This window comes from Caloenas nicobarica, chromosome 5 (assembly GCF_036013445.1).
Source record: "Caloenas nicobarica isolate bCalNic1 chromosome 5, bCalNic1.hap1, whole genome shotgun sequence".
Lineage (NCBI taxonomy): Eukaryota > Metazoa > Chordata > Aves > Columbiformes > Columbidae > Caloenas > Caloenas nicobarica.
The window spans coordinates 11500136-11516396 of record NC_088249.1 but is presented as its reverse complement, the minus strand read 5'-3'; the positions used below and the strand labels follow the sequence as shown (position 1 = coordinate 11516396).

General features: G+C 37.8%; 1 protein-coding gene across 1 annotated transcript in view; it reads left to right on the top strand.

Moving 5' to 3' along the window:
• PPP2R5C (protein phosphatase 2 regulatory subunit B'gamma) overlaps window positions 1-16261 on the top strand; it is an 83307-nt gene that overhangs the window by 12400 nt on the left and 54646 nt on the right. The window contains exon 3 of the mRNA XM_065635996.1: window positions 4369-4528. Within this exon, the coding sequence (XP_065492068.1) occupies window positions 4369-4528 (160 nt within the window). The remainder of the gene's footprint in view (window positions 1-4368; window positions 4529-16261) is intronic.

Here is a 16261-nt window from a genome sequence, read left to right as displayed (position 1 = left end):
TGTTTATCTTAATGAAACATAAGTCCATGGGGGCTACTTAGTATACTAAAAGGAAAAAAAGGAAGATATTAATTCTGCATTAATACAAGCATTCTCCCTCTGTTCTCAAACTAATGATTCGCACAGAAAGTGTTCTGAGTACCTGCATTTCACAGGGAGTCTTAATCATGTGTTGACTGGTACCAGTTTCACCTATCCAGATTTTGTAGTCCAGAGTTTTTATCTCGTTCTTGCTGGTATGTGGCTTGCTGCTGCCATCCTAGGGTGGTATACACACTGATATAAACTTGAATTCAGTGGTGAAACTCATTAGAGGGAAGAAATTTACAGGTTAGTGTTGGACTGATCTGTGTCAAGAAACGCCATATAGGATACTGTACCTAGCACTGTGTTGTCTTCAGGCAGAGAGAGAGAATCTCTCTTGCCTTGTGCTTGGGAGGCGATCTGATTTTTGTCACAAGTATGCCATGCAGTTTTTAAAATCATGAATGACAGATGCATCCAGGTTATTTTATTGTCATCTTCAAATCCTTAACCTGTTCAGACTAGTTTATCTTAGAAAGCAATATGAAAACTTGCTGCGTCGTTATCAAGTTGACTCTAGACTTCACTTGGAAGCCCTGTTGATTTAGTGGAGCAGAAGGGTTTGTGTGCTTTGGTCTGCTTCAGTTATTAGTGAGTGTTCTTAGAAAGGTACGGTCAGGCGGAGTCCTTCTGTTTGCCCATGTTTGGTCAAGGTAGCTTGAATACCAGCTTTTTGGGTGACTGTCAGAAAGTGAGGAATAGGGTCTTCTGAAAGACTTGCTGACATGCATGGGATGCAGAGTGGACCCTCTGGCTGGCCAAAAGTACAGGTTGCTGTGTAGGCTCTTTGATCAATTTAATTTTAAAAGAAAAATGGGCTATAGCTGCAGATGTGCTTGGTTTACTCACATCTTTCCCTGGTCACAAACTTATTGTCATGCTCTGATCTATACCTGCCTGTGTACAAGTCAGAGGATGAAGGATCTGGCTTTTCTCAAAACAGTGATGTTGAGACAAGAATGTACTGTGTCCTGCTTGATGCAGGAGGACGCAAGGAATATCTATCTTGAACTGTTGTGACTGACAAGAAACCTCCTTTTCTCTTCCCTGCTGTTCACTCTCTTGAATTAATTTTAAGCTTGTTCAAGGGAACTGAAGACCATAAACTCTTTTTTTGTTAAAAGCAGGAGTTAAAAGTCAGAATCACACTGGTCCTGAGTGTCTTAATGTTTGTAAAAGTATGTAAAGCTTTTAAAAACTAGATTGATCATGAAACCTGAGGATGTGTTTTAATTATGATCTGAAAAAACACAGTCTCAATTTGACTTTTTTTTCTAGAGTAATTTGCATGTATTTTTAGTGATTTATCAGCGCTTTTGGAATTGCATGTCTCTATGAGTATATAAAGACTCGGGTAGGAGGGAGCTGTTTGTCAGAACAAGAGGAAGAATAGGTGTTTCCTATTCTAATCACAGGAAGAGAATTGGTAAAAGTATATCTGTAGTTTGACTGTTCTGGTGACAAATGAGCTGTTCACAGTGTTCATCAGTTGTGGTTTCTGAAGTAGTTCGGTTTGTTATTGGAAGGAAGAAGCTGAGCTTGGCTGTTCCGTCTGAACTCATGAGCACTGTACTGACATGAAAAATATGTTGCCTTGAAATCTTTAGCAAATTAATACACAGACTTGTTAGTCTGAATTTGTGTTCTTTTCGGAGGGGCAGTTGATTGCTGAGCTGTGTGGCTGAAGTTGACTCAGGGTCTCCAGGTGCTCTTCCATCCCAGAGCTGGATCTGCAAGCTCTGGAAGCTAGTTCTCTGGTGGTAGCACCACAGTGCCCCGTGCAGAGGTCATTTGGTACAGCTGTGTAGTGTAGTCAAATAATAATGAACTGGAAACTGTTTTGGCAGCTTTCTGGTATGTGCTGGCTGACTGACTGGAGCATGACGGAAAAGCAGGGGTGATGGTGGTTGGTGGTAGAAAGGAGAAGGAAATCTGCTGGATACATTGGCCAGTGATTCAGGGCTAGAATTACACTGGAGTCATCACTGCTAGATGGGAAGTTGCCATAGCAACAAAAAATGCTTGCTTTCAACATTTCTAATTAAAATGTTATCCATCCTTTTAAAGAACCACTTTCAGCTAATTTTAGAATTTTTCTGCCATTTAGAATACTTGGTTCCCTGAGGTGTGTGCTACCATAGGATACCGTAGTGTGCACATGTGTGCAGGCACATGTGAGCTGTTGTTAATTCAAAACGGAGAATTTGTTTGGGAATAGAGGAAACAGGAAAGCAGCTTTTCCTGTTCCAAGTAATGAACAAAAACCAGGTGGCAGTGGAAGATAGCCTGTTCAGAAAACCAGCATCAGGCTCAAGCACAATATTGAAAGTACAGAATTCTGTGCAGTAGTAGTGCTAGAATGTACCTTAATTAGCTTTTATTGTTTAATACAGGGTAAGTCATTACTTCCTAATTTTAGTGCTGTTTTTCTTTCTGCTTAGTCTATTTATATTTTTATTTGGAATCCTTTTTTAGAAAACTTGAATCAATGTATAGAATTTAACATGTAGATGACTTGTATTTCAGCAAAAAGCTTTTTAAGCATTTAGTGTTTGGATTAAAAAGTGAAATAGTCTGAAAAATGCAATGTAACAGTTATTAATTTTACATAAATGCTTTTAACTTGCTGATGTATTGCATTTTTACTGAAACAAGTTCTACAGTATTTTTGGCAACTTAAGACTTCTGGTCTACAGTATATTGTCTCCTCTTATTTTTTTCTTTAAGGCTCTATGCGTTTTTGCTGTGTTTAACGAAAACTAAATATTGTTTTCAGTCATGTCTTCATGCATATAATATAACAATTGTTGATGTATTCTTGAAGCATATACGTTTCTCTTCCAGTTAAGCTACTAGAACAAAATTTGATAAAATTACCATCTTGGAGACTCTGAAGGTAGATAAATTCATGTGTGGTAACATTTCCATGTGTGCTGAATGCGTACACTCCCAGACCATATGGAAATTGCTGTGAATAAGCTATTCTGGAAATGGTTTTAGAACATGAAGAAAAGTGGTTTCTGTTGTTTTAGCCATATCCCTATGAAAATGCCATTGATATTATCTCATGCAGGAATGAAACACTGCTTTCATATCTGCTAAAACTCTAAATCCATTCAAGCTGCCAGAGTAGCAGCATTACAACTTGATATCCATAGTGAATCCCATGCCCATGTAATTTTTTTCCCTATTTCTTATCATGTGAGCACTTTCTCAAAAGGAGAATATGTTCTTTCCTGTAAGAGAAAAGTGCCAAGGTATATTCAGATGTGTGTGCTTCAGTGTAAAATAGTTTGTAAATTTGAAAGACTTCCACAGCAAATTACAGTCCTACAAAATTAATTACAATACTTGCAGTAAAATTTTGTGCTCAGCTGATTCTATATTCTTAGTGTAGGTCATTCACAGATGTTTTATCATTCTTGTAAAGAACGTAATGAAATTATTCGTATTTTAAAAGTTAACTATTGCCTACTTTAAACCTGCTTTTCCTACTTCAAAAAAGGAATGAGAACAGCAGCATCACAAGTTCTGACAGGCTTTTTTTAATGATGCGTTTTATTCAGCTTGAGAGAGAGTACTGTCAGGTATAGACTAGGAAATAACAGCAAACTGGAAACCTGTAGGTGAGAACCATTTATTCTGGTTTTACGTTACAAAGTTCATACAGAGCTACAGTGACAATCTGATAAGGATTATTACAGTAAAATCAACTTGCTCTGAGTCGGCAGTAAACTGCTACAAATCTTCATGAATGTTTTAGAAGCTGCTGAAGCTACTACAGTAATAAGACTCACTCCTTTAGCTTTTCTGTCAAAGCCTGAAGGCCCCAGCCAAGCTTAGGACTCTAGCAGTGAGGCACAGTACGAACGGGCAGTGAAAAGTTCACCTGCTGTACATAGACAAGGTCCTGTGGTCCCTTTGAAGCTGAAGTTAGCCAGCCAAAATACCTTAGAGACTGGACTTCTCAGGGAAAAGGTGAGAGTAGCTCAAGAGCTACATTATTTGAAAGTTTCTTCTCAATTGACTGGTAACTTCAAATAAATGGGCTAGTGCATGTAACAAGGTGATCTGTTCCCATCTCTATGAGTGCTGTGGTACAGAAATTAACACTGAAAAGATGGAACAAAAGAATAGATACCTATACATTCGGAGTATTAAGAATACAGTAATTAGATTAAAATATTATTTTGCTTCATTTATTTCTGTAATAAAAATAGATCTTTTAGTAGACTTTCTCTTGAGTTTAGCTGCAATTAACTGCTTTGATTTCTTTTTAAACAGGTGTCAAACAAAAAATCAAACAGCACTCCTCCTCCAGCACAACTATCTAAAATCAAAGTACCAGCACCACAGACGGTACTGAAGAAGGAAAAGCGGCAGAGTTCTTCAAGGTTTAATGTTAGCATTAACCGGGAGCTTCAGAAACTGCCAGCTTTAAAAGGTATGTCTGTCTTTAGAATGGCTCTCGTAGGCAATCTTGGGCATGACATGGAGATATATCTCGACTATCATACTTTTTGTATCTGGAAAACGTGCATTTAGATATCAAATATACACGTGTGCAGACGTGCACATACCTGCATGTGCAAACACACTTGTTGTTGGGTTTGGTTTTTGTGGTTTTTTGGGGTTGGTGGTTTTGTTTGTTTGGTTTTGTTTTGTTTCGGTTTTGTTTTTTTTCTGCCAGTCCTTATATGAGGACTTCTAGTGTGTTGCCTTCTTGGAAATCCGTATAGAAAATATCTAGGTTTCTTCAACCCAGAAATGTCTGTTTGAAAGTGTATTCACTTGTCTAACATAAAAGCAGAATATTTGGGCTCTCTATGCAAAATATCAGGCATCTGTCTCCGTGCAGCATTCTCAAACTGTGCTTTGTACTAAAATAACCTCATGGCATATTTATTGGTCTGGTTTTCCTGAGCATGGGTCCAGCAGAGTGACGTCTTTTTAGTGAATATGAATCTTTCATTTTCCAATTTTAAGGCTTTGTGATCTTTTGGAATTATATTTACTGCCATCTGTGATGAAAAAATGATGACAATTGATGCGTCTTCTCTTACTAACATGGCTTTTATCATCTTTATTTTAGGCACTGTCTGTGGTGTAGGTACATGTTTGCGTAGTGCGCTTATGGTAGTTTGTAGTAGTGTTAGGGTAGAATTTTCCAGGTATGGTCACGTGTACTGATGAGTTTATTTAAAAAAAAGCTGTTTTGAGGTGTGACATATGCTGCTTTCCAGCGTTCAAAGTTGGCACTGAAAGCCTAATAGATTACTGAAATGCTGAGTAGTACTGTTGTAGGCAATGTGAAAATGTCAAGGGAAAGGACTTTTTTTTTTCCTCCAGCCATTGTTTTCTTGATATAATGCGTTAGTGTTTCTTTAAACTAAGAAACCCAGCTTCTCAGCCCATGTGAATTACAATACTTTGCATACAGATCAAATTAGACTGCAAGATTCTTCTCTTCACACAGATACTGTTTTTGCAAAAAGAAATGAAATATTGCCCATCATGTCAGTATAGCCTAGCAAACCATACTCAAGATGCTGCTTAAAATTTTTTTTAAGACTTAACTGCTGTTTGTTTAATTAGTGAATTTCAGTCTATTTTATTAAATTTGTAAATAAGAATATTTAGCGCCACAGATTAGGAATAGTATGTTGTCATGAATAAGCTGTCGCATCCAGGGTGTGACATAAGCAAATAACACTGAACTAGTGATTTTTTTAAAAAATTTTTTTTAATAAAAAGCCACACATATGGCTTCATTGACTGGCATAACTTTTTGTTCAAAGACTCTGCCGCAAAGAAACATGTTTCTTACTTGGCCTAGAGCCTCCATTGTGTCCCATTTTAAATAGTGCATTTCTGGTAGTGCCTGGGACCATCAGCTTGGGGAGACTAGAACTGAGCATTCACTTAGAAGGAGAGCGAAGAGTGAGCTGGAAATGAGAGCAGATGTGGGGAAATAATCTATTTTAGCAGTGGGTGAGGTGAAGTTTTAGATCTGTTTCCACCTTTGCTCTGTTGCAGTTTCAACTAGTAGGTCAATGAAGGGCAGAAGAGTGCCTGTTTGGACTTGAGGAAAAAACAAATAGTTAAATGAAAAACTATACAAGGTATGTTCTGAGAGTGTTCTACTATTTTTGATGCAATTTACCTAGATGGGGAGAAATGGTGGAAGTATTGTTGTGCATATGCATTATATTTGCTTTTCAGTTTGCTCTCAAGTGAAATGAAAGTTCTTCAGCTTATCTCTGGTGGATCTCTGAGGCTGTTTGTGTGTCCCCAGGCTGCCGAGGGTCAAATTGTTATGAAACACTGGTGAAGTTGCGGATCTAGTGATGGGTAGTAATTACTGTCTGTACTAATAAAACTATGTGCAGTCTTGTGGATCATAGCAGGTGTTTGTATAATTGCTGTGCTCACTACATGTGCTCAGTTGTGACTCAGTTCCCACCTGTTAGGGTTGCTGAGAATGCTGTTCACCAGTCACCCCGTTCTCCTGGTGTGTACGTAGGTATGGGACTTGATGTGCATTCAGTGCGTCAAGTGAAGCTGGGAAACCTCCTTTTTGGACAGCTGTAGGTGTGGTGTGTGGTGTTTAGTGTCTGTGCCTGGACAGGAGTTAAAGCAGGCTGACAGGCTGTAATTTAAAGAACTGAGATGATTAAGGCAGGTTTGACTTTTATGAAGCGCTGGGAAGAACATAGCGTTCCTTCAGGTTAGCAGCGTTTAACCAGCTTGCAGCGTTCAGACTCCAGTTACTCATAACGGGTGGCTGTATTTCTATGGCTACAGTACCTTGGAAACCTTTCTTCTATCTGTAGTAGACAAAGAGGTGCGTATTCTCTTCATAAATATTGGGTTGACTGTGCTGTGATGTACTTTACATGAGATTGTATTTTAAACACAGCATATAGAACGGGGTTATATTCACATACTTGAAGGTCTGTATGAGATCTATGAAAGCTTGTAACTGGTAAACTCTAAATGGCCTGCGGCATTGCTGTGATTATCACCTTCCTTCTGTGCCAGAGGGCTGGAGTTGACGTCAGCAGATCACTTGAAATGGTCATAGGAGCTGCCGAAGTGGGTTTTCATCAAGATTTCTTATTTAGGAACTACTTTGTCTTTTAATCTGAAGTAGTCTCAATTTTGGGGTTTTTTTGCATGCTGCAAACATGAACTTGAACATTGCACAAAAGTGCTGATGCCGGGTGTCTGGAAATACCAGCCTGTTTGCCCTGGTGACTGGTGTTAGTGTGGTACGATTTATATTCACTGGAGCAGCTTATGATTAACATTGCACGCCCTTAGTTTATTCAGGAAAAGGAGGAGCAGGATAGATCAGTGCAAAAAGAAAAGGAAATCAATTATGAGTTAAGAGGCTCTGAGAATAGAGATGAACATAGAAAAAAGAAATCTCTGATGCAATTTGTTTGTGGAGCATCGAGATCCATACATTAGCAAAGCTGCGAGCCAGGGAGCTCCCTGCAGCACAGTGCAATGCAACCTGATTTAGTTTGGGTAGAACAGGTAGGTTGTCTGCCCACAGGTACCCCAGAAGTACCTCTGGAGAAGCGCCTTCAGAGCTACGTCAAACATCTTGACAAGATCTTGCCTGTTTTCACCAAACAAGAAAAAATTCAGTGTCAACAAACTTGTGTCATGTTAATTTCTGCTTATGTGGTTCACTTTCTTAGCGAACATTTGTAGTGCAGGTACTTCAGTTACAGAAAGCCGATCTTTGTTTTTAGTTGTTTATTGGGAAAAATTGCTTATTGGCCTTAAAGGTGTGCTTTGGTTTGTTATAATTTGCAAACTTGCAGATTAATGCCTTGGTTATATCAAATATAAATAACAAAGGGTGTTTCAGCCTTCAGAAACTTACCAGTTTCTTCATTTTTACTTTCTTAAGAAAACAGCTTGTAACTTAGGATATATTGAAGTTGTTTACGAATTTAAGGATGTGTTCTGTATGAGAGAAAGAGCATTAAGTGTTGAGTATGAATATTTAATAAATATACTAAAAAGTACTATATCTGAGCCTGTATGTGCCTGACCCCTGACACACTCAAGTAGTTAGTGTTCTTTGCAGCTGCCCACATCACCTGTATGCAAGAAGTTAAAATTCATTGTTACATTATGGATAAGTTTTCATGGTTAATTAACAAGGAATTCCACAGTGTCCGTCATTTAGTTTGTCAGATACCAGCATTTATTTCTGGTGATGTTGATGGGTCATCATCTTTACTTTAGTTCTTGATTGTAGGTTATCTCTATGAACTTCTGACACCCAAATACATGATTTACTGGAAAAAGCACTAGAGCTTGAGTATGTGATATATATGTGCTACTCATCTAGCTGTGTTCGTTCAGTTTTGAGAGAAAGCTTTTGAGAGTGTCTTGGTATGTTATGAGTTGCATGCTTATTGTTTGTGCGCTTGATGGCTGCAATAATACATTTTCACTTCAGCTCTCAGGGAGTTATTATACAAAGACCATCATACAGATCAAGTCTCTAAAATTTTAAACAAAAAAAATTACTTGGATTTAATGCTGAGGGAAAGGAAGGATACTTTTTTAAGGAGGTAATTGCATTTACTTCAAATCTAGCTGCTTTATTTTTTTTCTTCTCTTAAATGCCTATTAAGAAAACTTCACCACACAAACATTTGTAAATTCTGTAAGCTGAATTTACTACCTAAACCATTAAGAGATCAAACTTAATGTTTCCTGGATTTTCCCTGGGATGTTGTTTGGAAACTTTTTAATGTTTAAAAAAAAAAAAAAAAAAGAGGGAGGGGGTCCTTTCTATTTTTAGAGATAATAGAGTTGTCCCTTACCAAATGAGAGTAGTATGCGAGTGTTGGCTTCTGCAGGGCTGAGGTTGTTCTTAAGGACTCACTGTGAACTGACCAAGATCAGAAAGGAACAAAAAAATAGAACAGCCAGCAGTGTGGCATTTTGTAACTGATTAACTGGCAACCTAAATGTTAATGTGTTTCACTTCTATTTAAGACTATGAACACAGAAGAGTTAAATGTACTGATTAAAAAATGTAGATTTTATTAAAAATGAGAATTTACATTCATAAGAATTTATCATCTTAGTAATGTTTACATTACAGATTAACAGTTTATTTCCCCCCCCTTCATGGTACAATCGCACTAATGTATTTCTAAGATGCTCCCTTGCCCATTATGTACATTTCATTTATATGCTACAAAGGATTTTTAATGGTACAAACAGGTGAGCATACTTTTATTTGTACACATTATTTTGCAAGGATGTGCTGATTTTAGTAAGCTGTTAATGTGCAGTGTTTAGAAGTAACCGTTGTACCAAGTGGTGAGATTTTTTTTTTCTTGAGGATGTGGTCTGAATCCCTACGATCTATAAGGCAATGTTGCAATGATAATTCTTAAATACAATATTAAGATGTGCTCGCTGGGATAATAAGTTTTATACACTGCCAAATACAATTGTGCCACAAATCTAACTTTAACCTGCAAGTAATTTTCATTAAAAGATAATGTTCTCTGTCAGTCCTAGAATAACAAATTGGGGGCGGGGGGAGGGGGGAAGTCAGTGCTCCTTAATATTCTGAAGTGTTGCAAAATTTGCCTATGAACATGTGTTAGTCATGCCTATGTACATTTGGGCATGATTCAAAAATATGCTGGCTTTTTTTTTTTTTTGTAGTATTTCTGTCTGTGTTTTAAAGCTGGATAGAAATCCTTTTATAGCTATATAGGGGTTTCTTATGATGCCCATGTCATGGTTTCATTCATGGATTTGGGTTGGTTTTTTTGTTTTGTTTTTTAGATAAAAGTGAATGTTTTATGTAGTCTTAAAGATGGTGACTGCAATTTACCTTTTATTTTCAAATACAGTTCCTAATTTATTTACAGAATTATTGTTTACCTCTTGAAGTTGGATTTTTTTATCTTGAAAATGTGGATACAATATAAAGTTATATATCAAGGTAGGAAGAAATGAGCTCTGTTGACAGATGTGAACATCTAGTTAGTGCTGAGAAGTATAGAACATGGTGTTTTCTGTGCTGTTTTCTTAATGGAGAATAACTGCATGTGATATGATTAAACTGATTCTGGTATTTTGTTGTTGAAGATCTTGCTGTGCGTGTTGATCAGCCCTGGTTTTGACCTTCTGGTGGAAATGTCTGTTTCTGATGTAGTACTCTTAATGTTGAAATTGTGGTATCAGTTGTATCTATTGAAAATTTAAAAGGAAAAAAAAAAAAGAATAAACATGATGGGTCTTAAAGGTACCATTTTTCTGAGCACATTTCATGTAGAGTGTGTGGTTTCTTTAGATGTCAGAGCTGTGCCAAATTCTGAGTCTCGTCTGTTCAAGAGAAGAACGTCAGGGTGGTGTCTCAACTTGTCTGCCCGTGATACAGGACTCTGATATGGAGACAAGCGTTATTAAAGCTTTCCTAATGTTTTAAGTCATAAATGGCTGTCTAGGAGATAGCTCTGTGTTCATCGTCTGTACAGTATTAAAGTCTGATGAATCAAGATTGCAGAAGAGGTGATTCCAGTTTAAGATTCTGATACTTAAAAAAAATGATTGGACCAAATTTTCTTTGATAAAACTGTTGTAGTAATGAGGAAGGAGGTAAAACTTGAGAATTTCTCAAGAGGTCAGAAATGGTAGGTTGTGTGTTCCTCTCAACTGTAGAGCACAGACAGGTAAGCAAAACTGATATCAAGGTAAATTAAAAGAAAAAGTACAGTTCTCTGTGCTGTGGAGAAATACAACTATATATGTTGGTAATTCCCACGAACTCATACCAGGGTAAGATCAAACTCAAGCAGGCCATGTTACCTGTTCATTTAAAACTAATGTCTATTTTTGCGATATGAAAGACTGACTGGATATATGCAACTAACTGAATTCATGGGTATCATAGCAATAATGGACTACTTTGGGCTTTTGAGGAGCGCTTTTCTTATGAGCTGAGACTGGAGATCTCAATGTTTAATGTCACTTTGATTGCAGAAACTTACTCCTGCCAGTTGTAAATTAGGTGGAGAACAAAGATGCAGTAGTTCAACCTTTCCAGTTCAGTCACTCTTCTTGTGGGCATGTATGGCAAGTAAGGAATTCTATCCAACTGCAAGGTGGTAGCATCACTGTTTAGCTAAAAGTATTTTATGCAAAGTAAGATGGTAGATTAAATGAGATAATACTACTATAACAGATAATTTGTCGTAAGACGTAATGCATTTAAAAGGCAAAACACTGAGGCAAAACAAATTAATTTTTATGCAAAACATCGATTTATACAGTTTTGTGAAACAGCTTATGCTCTTCTCACTTATACATGAAATACATTGGACTAACTCAGTATGGTAAGTGCCATCCTTCTGGTCCTGTCTGCGTTCATGCTTTTATAGTATTTTTGGCAGCCCAATATTGTATTGAATTTCTTGAAACAAAAAGTCAATAAAGGAAAATACTGTGGAAGCTCACTCTTTCATCAGTCTGGTTAGGTGTCGGTGAGTGCATGTGTTGTATCATGTGAAAGAACTGTGGAGACTTTCTTTGCTATGTTAATTTAGCAAGTTTGGTTTTGAACTCTGAGCTTTAAAACATTATTGTAGTGTTGCATAAATAGACTTTCCTGTATTTAATTTTCTTTTAAATGTTTAGAAGAATTATTAAAATATGTGTGTGGTAAGCATATACATTACTTAAAGCAAAATCTGGCAATTGTTTGTTCATACAGGAAAATATGACCTATCAGATGAGTAAATATTTTCATATTTAATGTTTTTTGAATCAGAGAATGGTTTGGGTTGGAAAGGACTTTAAGGATCATCTAGTTCCACCGCCCACCACAGACAGGGACACCTTCCACTAGAGCAGGATGCTCAAAGCCCCGTCCAGGCTGGCCTTGAACACTTCCAATTATGGGGCATCCACAGCTTCTCTGGGCAGTCTGTTCCAGTGCCTCACCACCCTCATGGGGAAGAAATCATTAAATATTAAAATACTTAGCAATTATCCAGTCTGAATTACTTCATAACATTTTAAAGATTAAGAAACACAGTTATTGAGTGAATAACTATCAAAAAAAGGTTATAGAGAAAAATACTTTGCTTGAGTGTGATTTTTTTTTTCTTTAGCTAGCTTTACATGAAATCATAGGCTTGGATTAATGAGCCATTTTTCATTTTAACTGCCCTATCAAACACCTACTCATTAGTCAGCAGCTGAAAGTGTTGGAAGAATGCTCTACATCTGTCACTGGCAGCATTTCCTACCAAACTTGTTTCCACTGAAGCTTGGATAGAATCCATAAAAATAGGATTTAAAATGTGGTGTTGTCTTATTTTCTAGATTCTAACCTGTCTCTGAGAGTTTAGATCTCTTAAAATATCTTTTATTATGCCCTTATTTACAAAAAGAACATATTGGTCCATTGCACAGGTCTTCATTATAATGAGACGTAAACAGGTTTGCTGCTGCACTAAACATATCTGTTCATACGACCTTTACTAATTATTAACCATTGTAATATTTATACATGTAATATGTCAGTGATTGTACGCTCTGAAGTTTTTACTCTTTACTCTTCCTCTTCTTGAAAATTACATGTGTGACTTAAAATCATAGAATCGATTCAGTTGGAAGAGACCCTCAGGGTCATGGAGTCCAACCATAACCTAACTCTAGCACTAAATGATATCCCTGAGAACCTCACCTACATGTCTTTTAAACACCTCCAGGGATGGCAACTCCACCACTTCCCTGGGCAGCCTGTTCCAATGCCTGACAACCCCTTCCGTGAAGAATTTTTTCCTGATACCCAATCTAAACCTCCCCTGGTGCAACTTGAGGCCATTTCCTCTTGTCCTATCACTTCCTACTTGGGAGAAGAGACCAACACCCTCCATGCTACAACCTCCTTTCAGGTAGTTGCAGACAGTGATAAGGTCTCCCCTCAGCCTCCTGTTCTCCAGGCTAAACAGCCCCAGCTCCGTCAGCAGCTCCTCATAAGATTTGTGCTCCAGACCCTCACCAGCTTCATCACCCCCTCTGCGCTCTCTTGTCATAAGGCCACAGACAGGAGTGAGTCTGGTGGCACGCATGTTGGCTTGTGTACTGGGCTTGGTTAAAATAGTGTGCCAATACTTGAAATCTGCCCTGGGGAATATGTTTTTGTACCAGATCCTATTCTTAAAATCTGTTTCTTTTAAGGCAACTAATGATTTGTGTGTGTGTGTGTTGTCCAGCTTTCTGGGCTCAACAAATATCTACTGATTTTTTTCCCTCTACCCCTCACTTTTTGAGTATACAATATTGGCTGAAGGAAAACTTGGCACTGTTGAGTCTGTGCTACAATGACCATGCAAATATTAGGAAATCCATATAGAGACAAATCCAGTCACAGGCAGATGTTTGCCAATTCTTCTTTTAATTAATTTTTCCTGTACTAGAAGGAGTAAATATTACCCATTTTTCAATACAGAAGTTAGAATACTATCTTTTGCCTCGCTTCAGTCTTAGGAATTCTTTAAGGAAGCCAAATGATAGTCCATACCTGTTTCATTTATCCAGCTAAGGATTTTTTTCTTACCTGTTTATTTCTTTTGATAGCTAGGTATCAACATGGCGTTTACTGCCTCTGTTTCCTTGGAGAATTTCCTCTTGGCTGTCCTTTGGAATTGAGTCAGAACCTTGTAGGAGAAGCCCAGCATCCTTCTTCTTGCTGTGGTTTCTCCTCCAGAATGTGTAGTATCTAGTGCTGTTTCTCCTCTAAAACAACCTACTGTCCTTGAGTAACTCATTGTTCAGGGTTGTGAAGAGATCCTTGCCTTCTATAGCCCAACATGATTTTTGTGAGAATGGAAGTTCTGCTTAGGTTATTCCCTTAGGAGAGAAAAAAGTAAATTACGTTGGTTTTATCAGTAAAAGAGAGTCATGTTTACTCCCATCCCTTTTTTGGGTGGCTGTCTGGTGAACCAGATAACAGAATCGACGAGGCTCAAACTAACCCTTTTCCTTCTCATTTTAACTCTGCTCGGTTTCCTAATCTGGTTCAACCAGGCAGCTGCACAAGCCCTTGTACAGCGATTTCAGACGGTTGTGCACGTGTGCCTCACAAGAGGTGGGATTGTAGCCATAGCTCATATAGACTTAGCTCAGCTTAGGCTGTCATGGAACGCAGCCTAAGTTAACAGAAAACCAACCTGATAATAAAATAAGTGGCTTTCTGTTGGATTAGTGGACTGAACCAACTCGGCTATGGGTCTGATGAGCACTGAAGCAGGTGCAGGGAAAATAAAGCAGAGAGGGATGCAGGAAGGAAGCGGAAGCAGTCTGAGCTAGGCTGCCTTAGGTCACTGCGGAATAGCTACTTTAGCAATCATGGAATTACGCCTTTAGTTACCTTAGAGTTTAGACTAAATAGCCCCTTGCTCCCCCAATCCAAAAATGAAAACTCTACATAGAGTTTGAGAGGTAAACAACTTTATCCAAGGTGTCTTCATGTAAACAGTTTGTCCAACTTTAATTATTTTATATGCTGTTGATTCTCTCATTGTTGGTTAGAATAGTGGCTAGTTCAGAATGGACATAAAGGCAACTTTTGGGCAGGTGAATTTGTTGTTGAGGCTGGGGTGCAGTTGGTTGGGTTTTTTTTAAATCACAACCCAAACAGAGTGTTTGTTTTGAAAGAAATACCATGTAGCCTCCCATTATAAAGAGAAGTCACCAGTTATAGTGCAGGATCTTAAATGTAACACATTTAATTATATCATGAGAACTTTATAGGATTTTCCTTCATTCCTGTCATCAGGAAGTTAGAAGTGATGAACAGGGTTCAGAGGAAGCCTTAATAGCTACAGTTTTGGTATACTGTCAATATGGGTTTTTTCATTCATTTAATTCTAAAAATGAGTAGCTGAAGTTAATATGGCTTTTGGTTCTCTTGAAATAGAAGTGTCTTCATAAATTTGTTCAAGTAACCTCTTCTGCTTCCCATTGATATTCATTAGCTCCATTCCACTTGCACTAATATTCTTTCCCTTCTCATTAGTAAATCAATTCCTAACTCAATTGTCTTTGCCATTTTTTTCCCAAATGAAGTTACTCAAAATAATTCAACTTTGGTAATAAATCAAATATTTAAGGCTGAAACAGAGGGAGGGTATACAAGCCAGAGCAGAATGTACCTCTCAATCTGGACAACTGGTGAGAAGATACCAAATTTGATTAAGGAGCAAAAGGTCTTATAAAGATGGAGTTCAACTCCACTAGCATCCTGTCAGAAGCACACCAGAAATATACTGAATTATGGCTGTTTGAACTGGTTTCATGGTAGTGTACAAAGTACTGGCCTGAGATGTAAAACAGCCCTGCAAAGAGGAAGAAATGAGAGCAGGGTATGTGTGTCTTGCAAGAGGAAACTTGAATGTGACTGAGTGTTCTACCAATACTACTGCTCGTGCTGTGAATGTCACATTTACTCTCTTAAGTGAAGAATGTAGGGGGGTTAACTCTTAAACCATTACCTAAAATCTGCTAATGAACCTCCAACTATTCACGCCATACTTATGTATAAAATAGGAAATGGCACTGTAACTAAAATAATATTCCCTTTTTGCCCTGCTGTGTTCCAGTACAGTAGTTGTGTGCCGTTGGACCAGCAGTCTTCAAATCCATTTTAATCTTTGCAGGGAGTTTCAATGAGACAGAAGCAGCAGTTGACCATTAAAGACAGAAGCAGAGAGGAGGAGAGGTAGAGCAGCTGCCTCTTAATGATGTGGTTCCAGATAAACTGGAACTTAAACCTAATTTTTGCTGCTTCATACTGTGGCTTATTCACTGTAGAACAGTCTAATTGTACTTTAGATGGGGGGAAAAGAAACAAAATTTGCACCTGAAAATACTGCACAAAATTATCTGAGTTGTTCTTCAGGTTTTTTCTCCTTCATCAAGATCTTGTAGAAAACTTTGAGGTCAGTCTTGTTTAAGTTTGTAAATCTAGCTTTGCTAAAGGCATATCTCTGTGGTAGCTTTTGTTTTATAAGACTAAAATTCCACTTCTAAGGTATACCCAGGGGATATACTGATACAAAACCTGACATATTTGATAATATAGCTACCCTGGTTTTGCCTAGACCGAAGGACAAAT